Source organism: Vidua macroura, chromosome Z (genome assembly GCF_024509145.1).
Source record: "Vidua macroura isolate BioBank_ID:100142 chromosome Z, ASM2450914v1, whole genome shotgun sequence".
Classification (NCBI taxonomy): domain Eukaryota; kingdom Metazoa; phylum Chordata; class Aves; order Passeriformes; family Viduidae; genus Vidua; species Vidua macroura.
Window position 1 is genome coordinate 52036120 of NC_071611.1, and position 26902 is coordinate 52063021.

The 26902-nt window shown below is 38.9% G+C and overlaps 1 protein-coding gene across 1 annotated transcript in view; it reads left to right on the forward strand.

The window, feature by feature from the left end:
* Positions 1-26902, forward strand: part of SVEP1 (sushi, von Willebrand factor type A, EGF and pentraxin domain containing 1) — a 117127-nt gene that overhangs the window by 21711 nt on the left and 68514 nt on the right. The window contains exons 4-7 of the mRNA XM_054002732.1: positions 15801-15959; positions 16205-16384; positions 21233-21412; positions 25655-25852. Of these exons, the coding sequence (XP_053858707.1) occupies positions 15801-15959; positions 16205-16384; positions 21233-21412; positions 25655-25852 (717 nt within the window). The remainder of the gene's footprint in view (positions 1-15800; positions 15960-16204; positions 16385-21232; positions 21413-25654; positions 25853-26902) is intronic.

The window sequence follows — 26902 nt, forward strand, 5'->3', positions numbered from 1 at the left end:
TTCCACTTCTGTCTGTTCACTCGTCTACCACTGTCAAAAGAGCGTAAACATTGTAGTGAGAAGGGCTAAGATTGCTTTTCCGCTCCCTCTTTGGCTCAGTCCTGTCCATCTGACTTCTCTGTGCTCTCTGTGGAAAATCAAGTTCCTCAGATCATTTCACAATTACTTCAGGGGAGAACCCTCTCTGCCCTCTGCAGTTGTGCTCTCACTCCCTCCCACATTCTCTGTTTTTTCAGCCTCACCGGGGTCCAGAAGCACTTCAGATTCTGGTACCACTCAAGCAAAGACCATGGACAGTGAGAAAGATATGGTGGAAAAATCACTGTGATGAAAAGGGTTCAAAAGCCCACTCAACTTGGAGAATAATTACAGCATGTAGGTTGCGGAGTATAAGATATTCTATTATAAGCTTATTATATCTGCAAAGTACTCAGCAGCCAGACTGTTTGGTTGACTTACAAGTTTGGTCTTACAAGTAGCCATATTTTCTTCTATCAGCCTAAAATCTGCTGCAGATAGCCCAAATTTCTCAACCTGAAACAATGCTGAGTGCATAGTGGAGTGTGATCCGGTCCCTAGGGAATGAGAAGGCAGCAGCACAGATCAATTTCATCAAACAGGAAATTGTTTTTTACTGTTTTTTTTTTCACTTTCTTGGTGATTTGTTAAAAACAGAATCAGGACTCTGCATAGACATGGAAACATCTTCAGGCCAAAATCCTAGGGTTTAGTTTGTAACCATGCAAAACAAAGACAGAACAGCAAAGCAGATGTTTGAGTAGAACTAACACCTGAAGATAGTTTGAGAAGTAGAATTTTTTCTCCCTAGTCTGAAATTTATTGAATAGGAAATGTTTTAGTAAATAAGAGTAGGAAGAATGAATGGACCTTGGGGTTGGTGGGGAGTTGAGAAAGTGATGTTACAGAAGTGAGTATATGTAGTTAAATATATGGTCTCATCTAATATGTGGTCTATAGCCATGTCTTATAGATACAATTTAGACCTGACAGATGTGAAACAAAACCCAATAAAAGTAGGCACTAAATTACAGATTTTAATCAGTGTAAAGCATGGAGAAAAGGCAAAAATCTACCATCTGTGTCAGTATGGGCAGATGCACTGATTTGACATAGACCTGCGCTTACTGTAACAGCTTAAGAGCTGGCTCTTTCTCTTGGTGATTAGCAAAATTTGCTGCTGGGGGTTTTCTCCCCCGACATCAAAAGAAACATTATGAACAACAACAAAAACAAAAACAAAAACAAAAAAAAAAAAAAAAAAAAAAAAAAAAAAAAAAAAACAAAAAAAAAAAAAACAAAAAAAAAAAAAAAACCAAACAAACAAACAAAAAAAAAAAGAAAAAAGGGAGAGTGGAACTTTTGTCCCAAAAAAGTTCAAAGAAAGGATGTTCCTTTGTAAATGCTGGTAAGTATCCATGCAAAATTGCCAGCTCCTTGTGGCATGTGGTTTGTTTCTCAAACAAAAATTCCAGAAGATAAAATACAAGAAATCTTCTACATTGAGGCTACTAAGTACTGCATGTCTTTTCTCCGAAGATTATTACCATTAACTCCAACCTGTTGTTGGTTAGTACTTCACAGATTATTTGAGAGTATAGCATTGCTCTTACTATTGTCAGGCTCTATGTCCGCTCCAGTTTTTGATTTTATGGCAGAAAAGTGCTTGCTACGTTCTCACTGTGTTCCCCTAGAACAGCTCATGTATGGAAATACACACAGGTGGTATGAAAAATTGTGTAGAGATAGAGGCAGTATTCTAGTGGAACAAAAAACACCCACATGATGGGCTAGGAATACCCTAAGTCACATAAATTTAAAGACCTATTTCTGAGTTTTATGCTTGTATAAAAAATCTGGAGCTCTGGAAGAAAACACTAGCCTGTTATGGTGTTTTCTCTTTCTATACCTCATTCCATACATTGCCCACCTGCTGACTTCAGAACATATCATGAAGCCTGTACAGGCATGGGAATGCCAGACTGCTAAATCCTACTGCAATAACTTTAGCATCTCAGTAGTCAAGACCAGTCTATCTGACATCAGCAACACTATGTATGCTCACTTTGGGGAATCCAGTCAGGTGAGGAGGTGCTCTAGAAACTTTAAATGCAGCAGATAACTAGTCTGAATCTTCTGCATCTCTTATCCCTGTGACACAGTAGTGCCTTGAGTCTCAAGAAAGAACGTATAGAAGAGGGGCTTTCTTGCAGGAGTATGAAATACTGCAAAAGTCAGTCAAGTAACTCAGTTCACAGGACTAAGGTTTTCTAATACAAGGAGGAAAGTGGGAGGCCGAGTAGCCTTATTCTGAGGAGTCATGGTATCAGCACAGGATGTAAGTAGTGCTTGCCAAGCATCATAGTCATATACCAGAAGAGTTACATGATGTTAAGCTGTAACTTGGACTTGCATTATTTTCTGTCTCACAGAGGCATTAGTATATACATACTAATGCCTAAATATATTCCGATCTTTTAGGCCTATTTCTATTTTCAGCTTGCAAGGAATATCACATGAAATGCAAATGTTCCCCTCATTTTAAGACCTAAATAAACTTTTGCCTCAACTTTGTATCAAAATATGCTGTCACTTGCAAATCCCTTGAGTTTTTATGTCATTGTGAACTGTAGAGGAGTAAATCACATATATAAATTTTGATCTCCTTTATTTCTGAATGGAAATTCCAAATGCCTTATGAAATGCAGCACTTTTTTTAAAACATGGCACTTCTGTGAGCACCCATTTTCTTCCTGGTTGGCCAAAAACACTAAAAAATTGTCCCAGTGGCAGCACAGGAGTTCTGCCTTGGTCACGGCACAGGTAATGGCAGGGGTTCTGGCTAGGTCATGGCACAAAGTTTTCATTAATTGCTTGATTTCATCAGTGAGAGTAGCCAAGCTGCATTCATGCATGGCTTTTTAAGTGGACCAGTAGCTCACCTTGTGCTCACAGTCCAAACCCCTGAGAATAGAAGTTGTGTGATCAAAATATGGATTGAGAAGGATCTTACTTGCCTCAGACACTGAGGTACCCTCTGCAAGTATCTCTTTAGTGTAACAGCAGCTGAGGGTTCCCTTCATGCCTACCTTTTTCACTACTTAGCAGTGATACTCCATTTTCAATACTCACAGAATCGTATATCTGTTGAGGTTGGAAATTATCACTAAAATTATTGATTCTGACCATTAACTTAACACTGCCAAGTCCACCACTCAACCACGTCCCTAAGTACCATTCCTACACATCTAGTAATACCTCCAGGTTTGATGACTCCGCTTTTTTGGACAGTCTCTTCCAATGTTTGACTTTCTTGACATTTTGGTGTAGAAATTTACTAGTATCAACTGAAACTTTCCTGGTGCAATTTGAGGCCATTTCCTTTCATCCTATAACTTCCTACTTAGAAGAGGCTGACCCCCACCTTGCTACACCCTCCTTTCAGGGGGTTGTAGAGAGCGATAATGTTTCCCTCCGCCCGAGCCTCCTTTTCTCTAGGCCAAACATCCCCAGCTCTCTCAGCTACTTGTGCTCTAGAACATTTGCCATCTTTGCTACCCTTCTTCGGTCATGCTTCAGTGCTTTAGTGTCTTTCTTGTAGTGAAGGGCCCAAAACTCACCCATGATAATGGCTCTCCTAACCTATGTGCCAGAGGAGTTTAGCCTAGAAGCAGTAATAAGCTAGACTGTGGCCTCAAGAGCACAGTTTGTATGGCCCTCAATTCCAGCTAAAAAAATGAGGTGTCTTGCTTTGCCCACCTCCAAGATACTGTTGTCTTCACTCTCCTGGTCATGCTTCACCATTAACAGCATTTTATCAGCAACTGCCTGGATACCTTCTCCTCCGTCACAGACAAAAAGGCAACTTTGCACTCTGAGAGCCTGTGAGAAGGCCCTTATTGCCTTCTTGTTCCCCTGCTTCTTTTTACCTACCTATCCCTCCAGATGGAGGTGATGGATTACAGCTGTGACTTGTCTGGTTTTTGCCTCAAGGCTGTAGCACAGGCAAGTATTAATGGTAGTAACTTCAAGATCTATGACTGTGATGTTTCACAAAGCTGTCTGTAGCAGCTTGAATTTCACTTGCAGTGATGTTAGAGATTGATTTATTCTCATTATTTTAAGGTAATTTTTGGGAGACCTCCTACATTGAAATAGAAAGTGCAGTGCTTCATGCATTCATAATCAGAGAGGTAGTTTATAAAATGTCACTTACACCCTCACTGGTTCACAGTCTGCAAAAGTACAAGAAACTAGCTGAGAATTTGGCTCTATCTCAGGAAAATACTGGAATGTTTTTAGATAGCATTAATTATATTGTGAAGCTAAGTATTTGGAATCAAGTGCTATTTAGAAATTGATTTTTTAGCTAAAACTCTGTAGTTTGATAATTTTAAGTCTTGGGCCATTGAGCAGTGATTTAATAATTTTTGCCTCTTACCTTTTTTTTCCCGTTTTGCTTCAGATTGCTGTTAAGAGTGTTCCCTCCTTCTTATTCTCCATCTCTGAAGATGTGTATGGTCTTGTTTATGGCAAAAGAGCTTAGAAAGAGAATATGTATTTAAAGGAGAAGGTAGGATTGGAAGTGTGGCAGACCTTTTTTCTCCCAAAACATGCAAAGAATCTCACTGCCCTTTAGAAAGAGAACAAGTGATTCTGCCTTTTTAAGGTGGAAAAAGCAGAGAAGAGGATGGAAAAAAAGCAGAGAAGAGGATGGAAAAGTGGGACACAGAGCATAGATTCACTTAAATATGCAGAGAGGTTGAGAATCTGACAGTTCCTGAGACAAGCTCACTCACAGTTCCTGCTCCCTCTCTGGCAGCTGCCACAGGGTGTTTCATTCTAGTTTAATCAACGCCCTTCAGTAAAGTCCTTGAATCTTACAGGGGCTACTTTAGCACTTTTTATCAATACTGATAGCAAAATAGGGGCCTTAGAAATGTAGGACTCACTGTCCTGGGATTCCTTCTTTATGGGAAAATTCCTGCATCGCAGAAAATTAGGACATTGAAGAGTGACTGTCTAGTGGGGGATGAAAAGCATGGTTCAGAAAGGTTTTATATGGCAGCTGTGTTAGACTGAGGCCTGAGGCTGTGTATTTGGTTAAGGTACTGCAACATAATCGTTTTTATTTCATCCCTTCTACTTTGAAGCAGTAATGTTCACTTTATTGGCAGCCACAAGTCTTAGTATTTAACATCCTTTCTTCAGTTCAGATCTGAAATGACCCTTTTCCTGCAGTAGCTACTGCTTTAGCAAGGGTCAGATCTGTTCTTAAGGATATCCTTTATATCTTGCAAAGGAATGAGGTGGGTGGGGGGATGGGGGACAAGGACAATTGGGGAAAATGAAGTGAGAAGCAGTCAGTTTTCCAAATGTTTCTTGAGCAAGCAGCAGTTAGTAGTGAATATACTGACTTAGTTGTTAACTCAGTGCTTTGGCTTTCCATAAACAAGATTTTGTTTTGATATACATATTTGGATAATATTAAAAGAATTCAGGGAATCCTGTCAGTTTCCATAAGAGTTTTGCTTGAGGAATGACATATGGGATTTATGGCATTTTTCACGGTAAATCGGGAGTATCAGTAGTGATTCCAGGAATTAAGTAGGAACTATAACATCAAGATTATAATAGCTTACTGAACTCTATGCAGGGATAGTTGGGCTAGTTTCACAATACGTAAAAAAATAATTGGCAAAACCAACACTTTTTATGGCCTGATTACTGGCCTGAGCCATTGCATGTCCTCCAGCCGTCTTAAGTTAACCAAAAACTCTGTTTCCTACCCTGGGCTGCTAAGTAAATAAACATGGAAATAGTGACATATGTTCTCCATCTGCATAGTCGTGTGCTATATCTTCAGTGCTCAGATATGTTACTTAATAGGAGTATAATCTCTGTTGTTGAAAAGTATATTTAATGATAAAAATAAAGGATGTGGAAAAGAGGCCAAGTTTGGCACCTAATGCAGTAGTGACAGTTTATTGAGCGTCTGGCAGAAATAGCTTCTCTTTCCTGTTTATAATAACTTTTACTTGCTGCATTCCCCGTCTGTGATTGAGCACTGGAACTATTCTGATCTGCAGAGAAAGGAGGCAGAAATAAGTGACTGGTTTTTTTTTGGTTTGGGTTTTGGTTTTTTTTAACTCCAGGATCATATGCACCAGAAGCTGTTGGGAGTGGGTGTTGGAGGCAACAGAAGAAAATTTCACGTTAGGCTAGCAAAATTATTCAGGAACATACAGGGCTCTGTTAATATTTGCCAGAGAGAAAATTCACAATTTTTGTATCAATGAGAATGAGAAAATCTGAGAATGTAGAGTCCCTTGACTACTCCTGGATTCCCTACACAACTAGCTTCTCTCAGGAAAGCCAGTTTACTCATTGAGTTTGAGCTGAGAGTAATTTTTGGTTACTGTTAGGTCCCAAGAATCACTGGTTACTATTTGGTTACTATTAAGTCCCAAGAATCACTGAAAACAAAACTGTTCAAGTTGCTGAGTTGGTGAACATAGTGGAAATGGATCTTGAACCACCAGGCACGTTCTTCACTGCAGTTACCTATTAGTATGAAGATTGGGGTGCATGCTTTGTCAGCTTCTAAACCCTTCTCCCTTATTTTGTTAAATTGAACAATCCCAGGAGAAGGTGATGTGTTGAGTTAGCTGTAACATGAAACTCCTGCTCTCTGCTTCTGGAAGAAAGTGCAGGCTGTGCTGAGCAAGTGCTGGCTGGACTGTGGTAATTTCAGTGAGTCCTGGGGGTCACAGGCAGTGGAGATTCTCACTTCTGTCCAGATTCCTCTGGGTGTAGCACATTAGTTGTTAAAGAATGAGTTTTTTCAGCTCAGACTCCTCTCTTGCCAAGTTGTGCCTCTTTCAAGCTGTGGTTAAAGCTGTGGATAAAGGAAGCCTATTGCTTGTTTCTCAGTGTGTACCTCTAGCTCACACAGCAGTTAGCTGAGCAGCACAGACTGCAGCCCAGTGGAGCTTTTGAGCTCTTCTGTATGTAACAGCCATCGCTTGGGATCTGGCCTAGGGATAATTTTAGCCCTTTAGGCACCTAGTTGCTGATTATTCGTCCTGCCTGTTAGGGAGGCAGGTGATGGGTTGGTGCAAATGTGTTCTTTTCTTGTCCTTCCCTTTTCCTTCTTGACCCAGAACCTTTTGTGAAAGGGTGAAAGCACAAGTTGAGCTATTTGATACATGGTGAAATGGTTAGACCAGGCCTAGAGAACCCTGGGCTGCCAGTGCCTTCCGACAAGAGAGATCTCTCAAGCAGGTATTTGCTTATCTATGTGTAGCACAAATGAAACAAAATGTTTGGATTCTCTTTAATGGAATTCTCTTTACATCACTCAGTCCATTTGTTGGGGTTTTTTAAATTTGCTGTTCTAAAAATGAATGTGCAACTTCACAGCAATGATACCAAAATGGCAAACAAGTGCAGCTAGTACAGGATGGCAAAGCTCTTTTTCAGAGTTTATATATTTAAATAGCAGTATGCTATCCAGGGCACTTAGGGCAGTACTATTTAGAGTAGCATGTGCTATCACATCAGCAGTGATCAAGGTTTGCTGAGGAATGTGTGTCTGTGATTATGATAAAGACCATATCCAGAGAAGCCTTCTGTATAGCAATGCTGCTCTGAGCAAAGCATTTTCAGAATTTATTGTATTTCCCCTTTTGTATAGGGGTCTCATTCCGCATGAAGTTTTAGACAAAAAAAAACCCTTCACTTGCATGTAAATAAATTCATAAATAATCTGCATTTGCTTAGCAAACTTAACAATATTGACTGAGTTAATTTCCCAGAAAGAATTTTTTTGTAGTTTTGAAGTTAGTTTTACACTTTTGGCATGATAACTTCTAGAAACACATGGGGACATGAGGACATAAATAAGTATTCAATTTCTAAAAATCAGAAGTGCTGGTATGAACTGATATCTGTAGCTTATAGGCATGTATATGTTTGGACATCTTCTCCAATGTATCACCCAGGCTGGATTTTATGTCCATGAAAACAGCAAACCTGTAACTGTCTAAAATGCACTGAGACTTAAACCCAAAAAGCTTCATTTCAATACCTGAATGTCACATCTGTAACTAGATATTGCACAAGTTGCCAGGATCTATCTTGTGATTTTGTAGTTTGAATGAAGCATAGGTAGACTTCCTTTAAAGTTACGGTGCATGGAATCAGGATTTTTTTTCTTATTCTTAAGTAAGCCACATGCTTTGAAACAAAAAAAGAGAAGTTACTTTCTGTAAAAGTATGTATAGTAATCTCTATCAGTAGTCTTTATTTTTATGATTGTAAAACATTTAAAATACATCTCACTGCTCTGTGTCCTTGCAATGCAAGTGTGGTTCAAGTATGAATCTGTTTAAGGCATTCACCTTGCTTTTAACATGTGATAGCTGACCTGCTTCTTAAAAAAGGTTTTAAAAGTGGGCATAGGTGGATTTTCTGTATATTCTCAATACTGCTGCTATGACCAAGGAGGGTGTTTGTCATTCAGAGTCATTGCTTTGCAGTAATCCTGTGTGAATGTGCTGGCCCCAAGCATACCCAGAGGTGCTCAGCACAGCCAGACCTCCCTGTGAAGAAGGTTCTCATTGGCATGCTAACATTTATAAGCTGTGATGCTTCCTGGGCTTATATTCTTCAAGCAGGCAGATGGTTCTCCACATTGTGGATGCTTGCAGTACCAGGATGAGATGCTCACCCAAGAACTGGATCTCCTTACAGGCAACATCTTCTGCCCCATGGGAGGGAATCCAAGATTCTCATTTTTATCAAGAAAACGTTTTTTCTTCTGAAAGTTTGCTGTGCCTGTTTGAAGTGCTTAAAAATCTGGAGCTAAATTATCGCAAAGTGTCATAGCGAAGTCTACAGACTACTTGGCAGTGGAATATTTCAATTTTACTGTCTGTAACCTCAAATGTAAGGTTTGAATGAACCATCCCCTATCTATCATGTAGAGACAGTTAAACTTCTGAATTATTTCTAAATTGAAAGCCTGCTGCCTTTGCCTGAGAGAAAATTTGTGGGACTAATAAGGAGATGGAGGAAAACACATCAAATAAGAACAGAGACATCTAGCTTGTTAAATTGCTAATCATGTTGCTTTGAGAAGACTGCTTAAAAAATACTGACAAAGTGCAAATGGATGAGCAACTTCAATGCCATCTGAAATTAATGCAGAGCACATGCTGGGGATAATAGGAGATATTAAAGAGCTAGAGAACATGCTAAGACTTAGAAATCCTTCTCTGATCCCTACACATAAAGGCAAGCTCAGGGTTTTCCTTTGCAGTCTTTATATAAGTCATGCATGTCAAATGTTTAACTAAAGCCACTTCCTTGCCTATTTTTTTGAAATCCTAGCATGCTCCTGCCTCATTTTTGTTTGTTCGTCTGTTGTTGTTTGTTGTTTTGTTTTGGGTTTTTTTGTAGCATCATACATGTTGCAAATTGCAGAAAGGTGGATTACTGTATCTGCCAAAAGTTTAGAATTTTTTTCCTGATCTTTCTAAAGGCATTTCATACTCACAATGTGGGCAACCTGACAAACCTACCATATAGAAGACCTTAAGAAAAAACATCTTCCTAGATAATAGAGGTGACAACAAAATCTGTAATTCCTCATAGTAATCTCTACAATAGAGACCCATCCTGTGGAAAGTCTTAGAGAAGCAAGCTTAAAGATCTTCTTGTGCTGGTCCAGTAAAATATATTTCAGAGGCCGTGATGGCCTGTAATCCTACTGGCCCAAGCTGAGAAGGGCTCGTAAGATGGTTGCAGCAAAAGCCAAGAGATGTGACTGTGAGATACATGGGGATGGCAGAAATCTGGGGAGTTCCATGCAGCTGTGGCCTCCCATGTGTTATTCACATTCTTCCATTGCAGAGGTCACTCACACTTTAAGTGTGCAGCAGCAGCAGAAGGGGTTTTGGAGGCAGAAGGCAGTTTGAGCAACACTGTATGCTAGTACTGCAGGACATTCCCAAGAAGTCTTTGCTTGGTGTGGAATGGGATCTCCATTTCCTACATAACACCATGGGCTTGTCTTTGTAAAGTGCATTTTATTTGGCAGGCTATTGTCAAAAGAAATTCATAATAGCCCCTGGTTCCCACTGCTGCTTCTAAGCAAGGATGTGCTTGGCCCTTAGACAAATCTGATCATGCAGTACTTTGTCATCTTGAGAGATGAAGATATGAAAGTAGAAAGATGTAGCCTGATACTGTACTGTAATTTAGCCATGTATCCTTAATTATTGAAGTTTTAATTCCCATTTAGTAAAATAAATAAGGTTTATAGTCAGATCTGTTCATGATGCCAAATTTAATGCATGACTAAGGGCAAATACAGCTACCAGTGCAATTTTTTCACACACATGAATGTTACAGTGACAACTTTTTTTTCCACTATTGCCAAGGCATAGCAATAATAGGTGAAATAAAGGAGTAGAAAGGACAACCCACAACTTCAGACTGCAGTTCTCCAAGGACATAAATGTAAGTTGATTTGAGATTTCGGTTGTGGATCTTCCACATAACTTCCAAGAAATTGCTAGAAACACAAGGAATCATATGTCAGGTCTAAGATCCACACAACAAAAAATCTCCATGCCCAGTATTTGGAGATTCTGTAACCTATGGGTTCCATCATTTTTAGTGGGCACCAGGAAACCAAGTAAGAACAGATATTCATGGTGTACTGTGATTCTGGGACAGATCTGTTGAGTACCTATCATGCAATCAATGTCATAAAAATAGTTACAGTATAATAAACGTGACTTGGTTAAATGGCAAACTAGGCTTTCTTTCTTCATTGAAGATGTTTGGAGGCTGAGTTATAAAGACTATTGGAGATTTACATCAGGGTGTCATTTCATTTAGGCTTTGCACTTTTGAGGAAAAATGAGAATTATAGCCTACAGTCATCAGAGTAGCTGTGTATCAATAGAACTAAGGGTGATGCAGAAGACAGCAGGATATTGCCTAGCTGATTCCTGCCATGTCCCACAAAACATAAATCCTTAATCAGATCCTTCATTAGTATAAAGTGTGGAAAAATAGTTCATGCCATGGATTACTTTGTAAAGGTAGTTAGTGGGAGAAATTATGCATTGAAGAAAAATACAAAATCCCTCAAATTAATCTTTGAAATACATGGTATTTGAGTTTCCTCTCTCTTAACACTGGGATAATTGAAGAGTAATTCAATTTCATTGACTTAGAGCACTAGACTAGTTGGAGAGGAAATTGAGTTTGCCTGCTCTCCCAGGATTTTGGAAGTTTTACATTTTTAAGGCAGAAATGTTTATCCTTAAAATTTGTACTTGTACATTTAGAGGAAGAATTGTAATCCTGTATCACAGGGTAGAAGAACCTTTTGTCCCATGATCTCCACCTGTTTAAGTCCAGACTGGAGTCTTTATACCATTGTGGGGGTTCAGTGCTTGTTGGCTTAACTTTGCTGATGGCTTTAGTATTTGCCATTTAAAAAAGCCAAACTGGATAATACATACTAATTGTTTGGTGAATCTCTGAAATAAACCTTTATCTTTGTTGTCACTTTTACAGTATTAAATTCTTGTGAAGATTGAAATGTCAATTACAAAATAGTTGTAGGAAGGCAGAATAAAATTCCTACTGAATTTTAAATGTTGTTTAATTTTTTAGTAGCCTTTTCTAACATTCCATGTTCATTGTTTATCTTCAAACAACATCTTGGCATATAGTTGTGCTGTCAGTATGGCTAGTTGACTGAAATGTCTGCCCTGTGGGTCTTTGTTTCTAGCAAACCCCTGTCATATTTCTTTTCTAGTGATTTCTTTTTGCAACTTAAGTAAGAAAGTGCATTCCATTGGTGGCCCAACATGTCATCAAGCCCAGTAATGCTCAAAAGCAGAAGAGACTCAATTCTCTTACAATTTTTCCATTAGTTATATACCTATGACAACATATGTGAGGACGAAAATGCATGAGGCATGCTGAAGTAATTAATGTAAAACCATGTATTACTTCATTATCATTTCTGGTCAGAAAGTTATTGCCTGTCCTTACTATAGACAATGGAATATGCATTGTCTATAGTAATAGACAATTACCATTTTATGAAAGCAGGTTGTTGATGACAGCTTCAATATGGACCATCTTTGTGTGCTTGGGGAATTTGGGTCTTGTGCTCGTTTTAGTTTGCAAACTAATCCCTGCTTCCAGATATCCTTTAACAAAGAGGAAATCCTCTGGTGTAGCTCAGTGTTCACTATTCTGGTCTCAAGAGAAGAATTACATTAAACAAAAAGCATTTCCTTGCTCTTCCCCTCACTTCTGGGCAGAGAACAACATGGTTCACATATATAGAAATTCACATCTTTTGTCGAGGAAATCATATATGCAATGTGCATCTGAGTTTCCTCTCTCTTTAAGGGCTAATACTGTTAAAATTGTTTTCCCATTTTTAAATTCTTCCCTCTTTTTGTCATTCTTGACAGTGCTAAATTGGTGCTTATTTACACTGGGTTTATTCACACACTGTTTTCGGGCTTTTTACACCCTGACATTGCTGGAAAGGGAAACCAAACCTTGAAAAAAATTTAATTGTTTTTACAAATTAGGATCAAAGAATATGATCTTTCCTTGTGGTCATTTTTTGCTGGTACAGAGTTGGTGAATGCATACAGGTGACTAGAATGAAATTTGGCACTGCTTGATCCTAGAAGATTCCTGACTGTATGATCAGTCATGGATTGAGCTATATGTGTTCTTCAGATGTGCTTGCCCCTCAAGCTCTGCCTTAGTTTTGAATCCACCACTGAGTGTATAGTTCTGGCTAGGATGGGTCTGCAATCTAGCTGGGCCAAATGTGGACAGTCTAGAGCAGATGGCCAGGGCTCTGCTCATCCACAGCTGATTTTGGATGATTTTATTGTGAGCTGTGGCCAGACTAACTTCTGTTACTTTATGGAAATGATGGAAATGCACAGTGTGCTTATGCTCTATTCTTAAATCATCTCTTTGACATCTCAGGATAGGCTGTGTGATCTCACACACTTGGAAATATCTCTGTAAGCCAGTGCTTTCTGGCAAAGGTTCTGAATGAAACTTGTGTGGAGTTTTGTAGTTTGAATATGTCTAGGGCATATGTGGGATCAATGAGCAGGGGTTCAGACATGTGAAAAAAATTCCACATAAAATACCAAGTTAGGATATAGTTCAAGTTCCTGTAAAGACAGTGATAAGCATTTGAAGCATACAAAAAGAATGAGGACATTTGGGAAAACATGTTTTTCTCAGTAGAGACATTAAAAACCATCTTAACAGTGTTATTTACCTCCTGCTGCTTGCATGGAAAGAGCAAATTGTAAGTGTGATTTCAGAATTAATAATTTTTTTCAAAGCAAGACTGATTCAAAGCTCTAAGCAAATTACTGGGTTTATTGTTAAAAATGCTCACATCATAGAATGGGTAATTGCTTCTATTCCATTGTTCTCAAAACAGAAAGGGAAAATTGCTGCTGTTTTTGTTTTTTTTTTTTTTTAGGTGAAGTTGAAAGGGAGAGAGAAATTAGATTGAGGGTTTGTTGGTTTATGGGGGGCATTTTTTGGAATTAAACACCTAGTTTAGATGTCATTTTTTATGCCATACATGGAAAAGAGGCTAATTTACTTCAATTGGCATATGGTGGGCAGCTCTGTCACAGAGCAGGTCCCCTGTGATGCTTAATTTTCACTCTTTCCTGTCTCCTCTTGGATGCACTTCGTCACTTTGTGCTGGATACAGTTTTAAAAAAGGATGAACAGAGACCTTCACAAAGTGCCAGATGGAAATATTTCAGAGACTTCAGAGCAATGCCTCTGATACTCTGATCATCTAAAGCAGGAGAGAATATTTTGAAGGCATGTGATGTTGAAGATGGGAATTTCTGCACAGAACAAAGGAAAGAAGCAGTAGAATTCCAAGAAGATTGTCTTGGATGGGAAGAACAGGTGAATTATATAAAAGGGACTTTTTTCCCCGGTACTTATCTGAAAATCCCATCTCTAAATATGATTAGATTTTTCTGCCCTATTTCCTTCCTGAAATGCTTTGTTTTGTATTTATATCTTTTACTGAATAGGCATTGTTATTGTCTCTTTTTAAGTGTGTTTAAAATACAAATTCATTAATCCAATTTCAGCACCCAAAATTGCCTCTTAACTGGAAGCCACTTCTTCAAAAAAACCACACAAAATTTTTTGAAAAACCAACAAAAGTATTTTCTCTGGAAGCTATCCAAAAAATCATCCTCCTTCTGGAAAGTACCACCTGTTCATATTGGCTCATTTTTGGGGGGTATATTCCATAAAACTTGGCTTATGAAAGTCAAATCTCTCATGACAGGTGAGGAAAAAGGAGAATGGATTTTCTTTTGCCTTTGTTTTTTGGTATTTTTTTCCCAGCTGCCTAGAAATAAGGTTTTCTTTAGTAAGACAAGAGGCAGAGTATCTTAGCATCTAAGTCTCAGAATAGACCAAGTCGGTCTTAGAGCTACCAAAGAGGAGGTTGATGCTGCCAGAATGTCTGAACTCCAGAAATACAGCTCTGTAGGAGAGACAAGCAAGGCACACCTAAGTGTGTAAGGAGGAAGTCACTTGAACGTGTTTGTTGTTGTACAGTTCCGAGCTATCGTTGTACCATTCAGAGCTACTTCAAATGGTACAAATTGACTGAAGGGAGAATGAGAGAGCCTGACCTGCAGTCTGAAGGAGAAAATGTGGCCATTTTATTGACAATCAAGTTAAAGGAGTGAGAGTTTTTTGGCCGGGTTTCAGTGTTTCTATTGCATAACCTTCTCAGAATATTTCCTGAACTTTTCATTAGTAGTTACACTTTTCAGCACAAGTGTCTTTACGTTCTGTTTCAAGTGGTAATCTGGTCAATCAAAATTTCACTTTAGCAGCAGTTGCTACATTGTCCTGTTGATTAGTCACTCTCTTAATTCACACATCTTGTGAAAGAAACACAAATAATTACAGTGGTTTCCTGAAGATTAGAATTCAAGGCAGAGAGCAGTAAGACTCAGAGCTATCAAGCCCATCTGAAGTTCTCTGGTGACAGATGCCTTTTCCCTATGCATTTTCCCTGCCTTAGAAAATGTCTCCTGAATGTTTTTACACCTTGTGTGTGTAGGTGCACTGAGTTAAAAATATGAAATGCAATATAAATGAGTGCAAAGGCTTCAAGCAGTAGCTGCTTTGATTAATTCCTTCTTTGTGCCTCTCACATTTTAGCACATCTAGTATTTAGATCACATATATCATATGACCATAATGTGTAAATTAAAAGCAGGGGGTTTTGCTGGCTTGTATTAGCTTTTTACTATGAATCTCTATGCATTAAACATCTTGTAGTTTTGAATGGCAAGGATTAAGTCTGAATTAATTTTTTACACTTCTGAATCACAAAGGTCTTCATAAGAGCTGCACAGGTTTTGTCAGTGAAAATCTGGTGCATTTCCTGGGACTGTGTTTCTTTTCAAGATGATTAATTATGGACTTAATGTCAGTTCCCAGACAGTTGCTGTAGATAACTCCACCGAGTCTGATAGGCATTAGTTCAAACCTGTTAAGAGCTCTGTAGTAGTTCAAGTGGAGAATGCTCCTGCCCTAAGTGATACTGAATATATAAATGAATAATGTAGAAAGAGTAAAGCAACACACCTGAAAAAGTATGCTAGGTGAAAGGTGAATGTCATTAATTCCTTTCTGTTTTCTTTTGCTGAAAGCTTGTCCACCAGGAACGTACAAGCCTGAAGGCTCACCAGGTGGAATCAGCACTTGCATCTCATGTCCTGATGAGAATCATACTTCTCCACCGGGAAGTACCTCCCTTGAGGATTGCACATGCCAGGAGGGATATCGTGCTGTAGAACAAACCTGTGAAGGTAAGTGTTTCCATCCAGGAACAGAATACCCCTGGAATGCACAATGCAGTGCTGGGACAATTTTTTAATGTGGTTTTGCGCTTTGAGGGACATGTCAAATTGCATGCAAGATTTTCTCTGTCATTCCAAACCAGAAAAAATGCCAAGGTGCAAGCTGAGTTAGAAATTCTAAAAGATTGTTTTCCTTCAGTGGCCTATTGCACTGCTGCTAGTAACCACTTTGTTGTGGTTGTCTAATTATTTAGCTGTTCACTGCCCTGAACTGAAGCCCCCTGAAAATGGTCACTTTGTCCAGAATATCTGCAACAATTACTTTAATGCTGCCTGTGGAATCCGATGCAAAACAGGATTTGATCTCATTGGAAGCAGCATCCGGCTTTGTCAACCAAATGGGCAGTGGTCTGGATCAGAGGCTACTTGCAGAGGTATGTGTTTGAAAAGTTTTTTCTGTTGCTCTTTCTTAGCAGTGGTTTTCTTTACTCATTACATAGTGTGCAGATCTGATCCTGTTAGCCCTGTGTGAAATATTTTGCAAGTGAATATACAAACTCCTTCCTTAGACCTCTCTTCACCTCCGTCTACCTAATTTCTATGAATTTTTGTATCTACACTGTATAAATACAGTGAACCTCCCAAGTATTTAAATATGTAGCAAGACCTTACCACCTGACTGTTTTAAATCCTCCACCACATTCTCAGCATAGAGAGGGGTGTTGGTGTTGGGAGACATTAGGCATGGAAGAATTCCATTTTGCTTTCTTACAATCTCTTCTTACTGAAAATAGTATTACTGAAAATGGGTTTTTGACAATTTAGAATGAAAACTGCGATCCCATGCCTGTATATCTGTCTGGTATGTCTTCCAAGGAGACAATAAAAAAATAAACCAGGTAGAAGCCCTTATCTCCTCAACAGCCACAAGATGTAGTTTAGCATGTTTAATTTGACTTGAATGCCCTTGACATTAGTGTGCTGCACTGGAAACTAGTAAATAAAAAGCCATCAGCTTATTCTGTACCTCTTGTCCTGCTCTTGTGTTCAGGGAAAAAAGGCAGGACTGATCTTTGGAGAAATTAGCACTTTATGACAGTACAGCAAACACTAAGCCCTTAAAGAATCAGCAACTTACGGTTCTGAAAGGAGGAATCTGAGCTAGAGATTAGTCTCTCAGGACATGCTTTGTACAGCAGTTTACTTCAGCTTAGATTTACAGGAACTTTCTTCAAATAATCCCAGAAATCTTAGATTTCCTTTTTAGCTTCCAGTGACAAGAGGAGAAGGTTTCAATAGAAAATAAATTGCTGACAAGTACTATGAGGGTATCTTGAGTAGCAGGAATTGGAACTGTGGACTTTCAAGCAGTCAAAACTGCATGCTGCTTCAGGAAGACTGGGACACTGGGAAAGAGCACCCTCTGTTAAAGCTTCTGTCACACAAACGCCCTTTGTGCAAAAAATCTGGGAAAAGCTACAGTCAGCCACAAAGAAGGGATCCTTGATCTTTTCTTTCATGGAGAAGTGGAAGATTATAGTACTTGAAAATCTTGCTGGAGCATTTAAAGGAATTTGCCTATTTGGGGTGTGATCTTTCTTTAGCAGGGAATTTGGAAGGTGAGGGAAAAGTCTGCATTGAAATACTGTCTTGATATTGAGCTAATATCCTTTGAAGCATTGGAAGGATATTTTTTGGCTTTGTTTGTGCTGTTGTCCATCATACTGAAGACTTCTAATAAAAATAAAAAAATACTAAAAAAAAAAAAAAAAAAAAAAAAAACCACAAAAAAAACCCCCACAAAAAACCTAAAAATCCCACTGTTACATGTGCTGGATCTGCTAGTCTTGATTCACTCAGACTATGAAAGGGAGCAAGATCAAAGGCATGGTTTATAGCTGTCTTGTTAATCCCAAGAGTATTTTATCACATAAATTAGGAAGAGGAGAGGGAAGGAAAATCCCTTTCCGCTGCTTTGGTTTTTGACGTTAAATACTCCTTAGTTCTTTTGCTAGCTAAAATCTGCTTTGCTATTAGAAAGTGATTAATGCAGTCATATGTCATGTAATTAACAGTGACCCAGGGGAAAAAAAACTGCAAACCCCATATTTGATCCAGAGAAAAATTATTATTAGCAACCCCAGAGCAAGCAGAATATACTGTTATTGTTGTTGCTGTTTTCACTGTCTTTTTGGAAATGTTTCTTGGTCATGGAAAATGTATTACTGATTAGAGGATGGGCTGGTGTTTAATGCTGGAACCATGTCCGAGGTAACATTTGCTCAGGTCCAGGTTTTTGCCAGACCCATGCTGAGACACTGAATAAGCATGAACATTGAAACACTTGAGGAGGCAAGAGCACTACAGCTGTGTAGTCCTTCCAGAAGAAATGGCTAGACAGCAGGGAGTGAAGGGACTGCCTTCTTTGTGGGCACATTAACAGTGACAAGAGTCTCTTCAGTGCTCTTAATTAATTCAGGCTTCCTAAGTAGTAGAGTTTGGTAGAATTTGCTTCTTTTTACTGCAGGGACTGCCTTCTTTGTGGGCACATTAACAGTGACAAGAGTCTCTTCAGTGCTCTTAATTAATTCAGGCTTCCTAAGTAGTAGAGTTTGGTAGAATTTGCTTCTTTTTACTGCAGATTGGGTATTTCTATGTCTGTAGAAACCTTGAAAGAGCAAGCCTACTTTCTTGTGGATAGTGCACTTGAGATTCAGCTGTAAATATGTTTTTCCTACTCCCCCTACTAGAAATAAGATACAGCATATTATAAAGCTGCTCTGAAGCTCAGAGTGCCTCACAAAATGAGCATTTCAAGACCATTTTTAAATGCACTTCTTAAAGAATGCCTATGTATATGCAAGCACAAGAGTACTAATACCTTCAGAAAGTAATGTGAGACAGTAGTAATGTAAAGATAGATTAGATACATCTAGATGGCTAATTTGCCTTCTTTCTTATCCCATATACATAGGTTTTGCTACTTTTTCCCCACTTAAGTGCCACCATAGCTATTTTAAAAAAAAAAGATATTATTTAAAAAAATAATTTATATAATTTATATAATTTATATAATTTATATAATTTATATATTTTAAAAAAGATATTATTTAACATGCAGAGGCTGTGTAGTTAGTGATAATTATAGAGCTGGCTTGCATCTGAAGCAGCATTCAGCCTACATGCCCATTAATTAGTCTGAGGTGTCTAGTGGTGTCCACTTGTGTGCAGAGTAAACAATTACTGGAGAAAGGAGAGGTTGCCAAGTTGGTTTTTCTTTGAGTGCATTTGTAGAGATTGAGTTTTGCCTCCCACCTGATAGGAGCAATTTAATTGGTAAAATCAGCTTCCCAAATCACAGCAGAGAAGCAGCTCTCTGAAACCACCCATCACCAGAGGATGCCCTCCTGCCAACAAGGTAAACAGAAGCTGTGGAAAACATGGAAGTGAGAAGAGAGATCCTCTTGTGAAGAAGGGATGAGAGGCTGGGAGAGCTGGACCTGTTTATTCTGGAGAAGACTGAGAGGGGATCCTATCAATGTGTATAAATATCTGAAGAGGATGGAGCCAGGCTCTTCTTGGTGGTGCCAAGCAATAGAACAAGAGGCAATGGGCAGAAACTGATGCACAGCAAGTTCCACCTGAGTATAAGAAAGAACTTCTTTGCAGTGAGAGTGACTTAAGCACTGCAATAGGCCACCCAGAGAGGCTGTGGAGTCTCCCTCAGTAGAGATACTCAAAGTTGTCTGGACACAATCCTGCACAATGTGCTCTAGGATGAGCAATGTAGAGCAGAGAGGTTGCACTAGAAATGCTCCAGTGGCCCCTTCAAACCGTACCCATTCTGTGATTCTGTGAGTTTAGGGAACTGCAGTCTTGGTTGTATTTTTGAGCAATCACACCATTTTCCCTTATTTTATCCCTCTTTTGAACATACTGAACAGTATCTGCCAACTTCAGCTGAGATCAGTTTTAAATCAGAGTTTTCCGCTCATTTTGGAAAGCCAGCAGCTGGTTATTGGTGAATCATCATCATCACATACTCATGTCCAGACAGTAGATGTGTAGAGCTTAGCTACTTGAAGGACCCGAAGGCCAGGTAGTGTGTATGTAGTTCAGAGTTTTGTCTGGAGGGGATCAAGGACACAAATGCTGAAGCATTACATCCTAGCTGAAAAGGAACTGCACTGAAAAAGCAGTACAAAGGAAAGAGGTCCTACTATAAAATCTTGGGTTATGACACTGAAACAAAGAACATAAACCCAGGTCATACTATTGCTACATTTTTCTTACTTTTTCTTACTACGATCATCCATCTCTTTTGGGATCAATCTTAATTGTAGAGTATCTTTGTGCTAGATTGCAGCATCAGCATTCAGTAGTAAAACCGTAAGACAATCTGATGCTCACTCTTCACTTCCCCGCTTCCCTTTCGGCATACACATCCTGCACAGGACTGCATTCTCCTTGGAATCCCACTGCTTTCAGTGTTTGCAAGAGATTACAGGAGAAAAGCCTTTGTGCTGAGCAGCAGCCAGGACTGTCTCCATGCCTGACACCTGAAAGGGTCTCTTTTGTATCAGCAACAACCTGATTTGTTCCTTTTCATCTCTCATGGACCTGATATACAAGCCATATAAACAGCTTGTATTCCTTCCTCCTCTCTCTGTCTCCTCCAGCATGCTGAGCATCTTCTCTTCTGATTTGCTGCGGCTTACCTGTGTCTATATTCTGTGAATACAGTCCAGAGTGCCTGAGAAAATTCCTGAGTACTGGGACATTGTCATCTAACCTGTTCATAAGCTCTTAGCCTGTTCCCTGGTGTGTACTCAGCCCATACCAGCCTGCCAGTTCGAAATCCCCCCAAAATTCTCAGATGTTGTTGGAGACTAGAAACTCCCAAGAACACACACTTTTTCACAGGATTCCATTTGCCTTCAGCTGTCCTGTTTTGAAGGCTGATAGACATTACCAGCTCAGGCTGCACACTGTGTACCAGATACACAGTTAGTTTGCTAGTTTGAACTTATGTCAATACTTAGGTGAGCTTGGAAGTGTGTGCCCAACCTCATACATTCTGTGTTGGAGTGTTTCACGAAGAGGAAGGTGTCAAGCCTTTGAAAAAAATCTACACTGTACTAGCTCTATTTTCTCAATTCATACAAACTACTGTAACTAATGTACAAGACAGTATCTCTCCTACCTCTGAAAAACTGGGCAAAGTGGTGTAACTCCAATGATAATCAGTGCTGAGAGTGAACCGGTGTTTTTCCCCTTTGCAGTGCGAACATGTCCCAGACTTCGGTCTCCTCAAAACGGACACATTAATTGTTCAACAGATGGTATTTCCTACAAGACAGTATGTTTTGTGACCTGCAATGAGGGCTATGAAATTGAAGGAAACAGTAAACTCACCTGCCAGGGAACCTCTCAGTGGGATTCAAAGGAGCCAAAGTGTGTGGGTAGGTATCTGATCTAACTTTGTCTATGCTGTCACAAGTGAGAAATTGTTCATATTTTAATAACTAAATGAAGCTAAGACATGAATGAGAATTTGTCAATGGATGTTTTATACACATCTTAGAAGTTGGGGAAGGGCAAAGGAATTTGTAAATGGAGAAAGTGGACAGATTATCATTTGAATACAGCATGGACTGCTGATTACTGAAAGGCTGCTGTATCTCGTTAGTGTCAGACACTGTCACACAAGAAACATAGAAGCAGTAAGTCTAGGGATTAAATATGAACAACCAGCAGTTTGAGTTACCATAATAAAGCTAAAGTTGGTCTGCAGGCAAGGAATAGCTTATGTTAGCCAGGCACTGTGAGTGCCAACTAAAGGTGCAGCAGTTGTCACTTTTGCTGGACTCACAGCAAGGAAATAAGAGTTTACACAAGTTAGGAACTAAACACCTCTAAGTCAGGATTCAGAGGTCACGCCAGCTGTGCAGGGATAGGTAGGTATGTATTGCTGTTCCAAAAATAAAGGACTGTATATTTCAGAATTATCTGTTTAGGACTACTGGCAGGTACTGAATTAACTTTGGAAAGGAAGATGATGAAATACAGTTGAAACACTTCCAAACATGGACTGAAGGGGAAAAAGAAAAAAAGCAAAAGTCTAAAGTCCGCCAATACAGAAGTTGATACAGTGCTGACTAAAATCAGGGTGAAGTATATGTCACCTGGATCCAGTAAATGCAGTGCCAGTAGTGTGACTTCACTTGAAAGTCTGGCTATTTCTTTACTGTTTTATTGCAGTCTTTAAAATGTGGACTTTGTGTGAGACAAGCATAAATTTCTAGCTGTAAGTACATTCTCTGAAATTATGAAAATAATCCACAAGAAATAATTTAACAAGACAGTTTGCTAAGAGATCCTAATCTTTCTTCTGTTAAAATCAGTGGAAAAACTTCAATTAACTTCAAAAGGAAGGGACCCTGAAATCCGGTTGGGATATTATAATTAGAAGATTAACCATATTCATCAGTTGAATTCATCCTTCCTAACTTAGCATTTTGATTAATAAAATCCAGCTTTACTCTCTATCAGAAGATTTCTTCACACCATGCAATATTGCCTCCGTTCCTGGATTACCCATGGCAATATCTTATGTTTTGCTGAGTCTGAAAAATTTAGTGAGAAAGTTACCTTTGATTGTCAGAAAGGAAAGAATGTTGGCTAGGAAGCATCTCTGCTGCTTCTTGCGACTGGTATCTAGAACAAGCTTGCTGAAACTCTGGTTCAATATATGTGTGTGGAGTTTTGTTCAGGGCGAGGTGTAAATCAGAACACTAATATTGTATCCTCCTCTTGAAGGTTGAAGCTACCCTTTGTACCCATTTTCTGAATGATCATCATTGTCATGGAGGTATTGTCTGTTAATTTTAGTCCAAATAGCTCCTAACTATTATTTACAGTCTGCTGTATAAAAGGTACTGGAAATCCTGCTGTATTTAGGCATTTGCAATTGATAATTTATTGATTTAATATGCTTCTGTTAGAAAACTGAAATGGACTTGTCTTCAGTCTGTTACCTTGAAACAGATTTCTTGGACGTCAGGGTATCCTTCTAGCTGGTTTTCTGAATACTTTTGGGTTTGATTGCTCATCAGTGCAAAATTTTCCGCATTTGCAAGTTAGCTCATTGAGACTGTACCACAGCCATGTGTAACCCCAACTGACACTGTGCCATAACATTCCCTGGATTGTTTACAGTCACGTCTGTGGGGTCTTTTGTCATGCATCTGTTTCCAAGAGACCGGAAGGTAATGCAAGTTTGGATATTACATATGTTTAAAATTTTTGTCTTTTTCATTAAAGATATTGTTAACAATGAGCTACTTCTGAGGAGGCTACATGTATTTTATAGATGTCTGACAAACAAGATATCTGCTAAAAAGGGGGAGCTTGGTCATTTGTCCAGTTTGAGGAGAAAAAAACCAAAACTATGAAAGCTCCATAGTCATATTCTTGTGTTTCCTACCCATTGGCAAAAGTTTAATATCTATCACTTTAAAATAAATAAATTTTGGAAGATGCTTTTCTCCCTCTTTGTTCAAGGTTTAGTGAAGTAAAAATACGAATGACATCCAGGGCGTTGATGCCATCTAGCGTTGAAAGAATTACTAGCTCACACTCCTGGTTGCAGCTGGCCAGTTTTATTCCTGAAGCAATCTTGGCAAAGGGATTGAAGGAAGGAGGCATGATTTGCTTTGTAATCTTCTTATTTGTTCCTTTTGATGTTGAGAATTATAATACAGTATTGTGTTTCATCACAGGTGCTTGCAGGTGAAAGCAGGTTCTTGTGTCTTCATAGAAATACTCCTCTATTAATTCCCTATCAATATAACTAATGTTATGGATATCCCTCTACCCTTAATGAATTCCAGACTTTTGGATCAGCTTGATCAAATTCTGGAGTTGAGCTCAGATAAAAAAATCTAAACAACACTACTACAGTTGCTTTTCCTGGTAAAACTTACTTAAAAGAAATTCCCTTTTGCTAGATATACCAAATTTTATTCTGATTTTTGTCAGACATTTCAGGATTGTGCTATAGTTGGATTTTTCTACTATAGCTGGATGTGTCTCAAGCAAGAGGCCCAGCTGGTTTTGCTGCCCAGAGAGCTGCAACTTTCTCTGCTTTTCATGCTTACATGTTTCAGTTTCTCTACTTGTTCCCAGAGTAATATACATTTTAATGCTTTTAACATCCCTCTACAAATATAGTTTTTTAAATTTTTGATCTTTTTGCTATTTGTCAGTTATCTTCATGTGGTGAGCAAACAAAACTTAGAGATTGGGTTTTTTTCCCCTGATGGAGTTGTTCCACTTGCAGAGCCAACAGTATCTGCCTGAACTATAAAAATGTGTTAGAAGTGTTTGTGACCTGTGCATCCTATTGGAATGAAGTGCAGTTTTTAATTGCTTGGGCTTTTAAGCATTTCAGCATTGAGGGTTTAAATTTCAGAAAATACATAGAATGTTTAGAATCTTTAAATTTTTTTAATGCATAAAAACCAATTTTCAGTTACTTGCTGTGTGTTATGGGAAAGGAGGGGAGAGAAAAGGAATGTGAAGTATTTTGAATGTGAATCACTTTTGTGTCATTGAACCATTGTTCAGTAGAACTTCCCCTCTGTGTAGCTGGGTTGGGTTAGTTTTTGTGTTCTCTTGGTGTAAAGACCTGTCTGATTGCTACACTGACAAGTTATAAAGAGTTACAAGCCTTCTCATTAGCTCTGAATAAGGGAGTGTGTTTGTGTGTTTGCCTATTATCTGTTTTAAGAAACAGTACTGAAAGTGTGCAACCTGCATTCATGAGATACCCCTTTTTGCCCCTTTGTTAATGTCTCCATATTTGAAGTAAAAATAACAGTCCTAAAAACAACAGCTTAAGAATGAAACAGAGCTTTCATGAACCTGTTTAAACACTTCATGGTTTTTGCTTTGATGCAAATTGTCTTCAGGATTTGTTGTGAACCCTATTAATAGAATAGTTCAAAACTTCCTTTAAAACCTTTAAGCAACCATCAACCCTCCCTGATTTTACGGAGCTCAGCTGCTTCCTGTGGTCACCCTGAGTCTTTCCAGCTGTTTTGAACACAGACAAGATCAAGTGCAATTTAATTTGGTTTGGAATGCAGTAAGCAAAATCATGTGTCATATCCCTAACCTATAAAGAGTTCATGGCAAAGTATCCTTCTTCTTCTCCCTTATTTCTTCTTCTCCCTTCTCCTTATTTCAAGATAGAGTATACAAGATATAGAAAGCTACAGATACCTCTTCAATTCCCTCTCTCCTGCTATGGTCTAGTTTTCATAGAAGCAAGGAAATGCAACTAAAAAGCAACCATGAAAGATGAAGTTGTAAGGAAAAGAAAAAGATAAAGGCAAATCTGTAGATTGAGATATGGTGGATCTGCATGAAAATTACCATGTTTTGGTTTCAGTGAAGAGCATGAGCAAGAAAACAGAAGACCTGATAAACTGGCTGCTTTTTACTTCAGTCAGAACTGAAAGTCAAATAGCAAAGTTTCATCAGGTTGTAATGTTTTGGTGCACTCATACCCTTACAGACTCTTGAAAAGACAGTATATTTTGTGTTCCCACTAATTTTCCATATGACTTTATTTGCAGGTTTTTTTGAATGTGTACTTTGTGTATGTCAGTTATAAGTCATGTTCTACTGCTGTCTTGTAGAAAAGCGTTGTCCCATCCTCCAGAAACCAGCAGGTGTGACAGTTGTCCCTCCCAGTTGTGGGCTGGAGCCTGCTGTTTCTGGGACTGTGTGCCAGCTGAGCTGTCCCCAAGGATTCATCTTGTCTGGAGCTAGAGAAGAAATAAGGTGCATTTCATTTGGGAGATGGAGTGCAAACATCCAGGAGGCTCTGTGTAAAGGTAGAGACCAGCACAAAATCGTGTCTGTGTATACATGAGTGCAGAATTGAAGGCAGGTACATAGCAAATAACTGAGTGAGGACACACTTGGAGTGGGGAAAGCACAACTTGAATAGTGTGTAAGAAGTATTGCCTGTACCTTTACAGCTTACCTCTCAGATTTACTTGTAGTTTGTTATAAAAATGTGGAGTTCAGAGGTCCCTTGAGTGTGATCTTGTAGAACATCATCAACTTCCTCTCCTGGGCTCCATCTCTCTTTTGTTAGGAAGCTGCCTGAGATAAATTTGAAATTTCAAAGTAGAGGTGAAAGCTCATAGCTTAAAGATATTCAAAGTGGAACCCACACTTCTAATAAAATAATAATGGTAATAATATCATTACTGTTTTAGCACAAGTTTATGTAAACCCTGTAGTCAGAGCAGAACTGTAAAGGCTGTGTAAGGCCTGGCTGATAGACAGACTATAGAGAAATGTTCATTTTAGCTGTCTTTGAGTGGCTACAGGTGTTGACATGCCTCAAGCAACAATCCAGGAGAGTTAAGGCCAAAATTCACTAACATCGAGTGTATTGGCTGACACAGAATGTAAAGCTGGGCAGGAGAAAGTGACATGCATTTCAGTATGGTTCTGCCATATTTACCCACCTCTTCTAGAAGTGCTTGGTTATTTATTCCCTTATACACAAGCATAACTGTACTGGAAAGGGTCTGGCTTTGGATTACAGTAGGATAAAAACAGGAGTATCTCTGGGAATATGCTCTTCACCTCTTCATGAACTATTGTGCTCTGAGAATTATTTCTTTCCCCCCAGACTGGGGCCCTTGCCAGCCACTGGGTGATGGAACAGTACAGAAAACAGTTACACCAGTCATCATGCCAGGTCACTACAGAAACTGAGGCTTTTTTTTCCTCTGTACAGCCCAGGAAGATTTTGTTTCTCTCTTTAAACATACTATTTTGTTTCTCTCTTTAAACATTCCTATTTTGTGATGTTCCACATTGTTTTTCTGAATCTCTTGTGTAAACCTGAGCCAAACCACAGTTTTTAA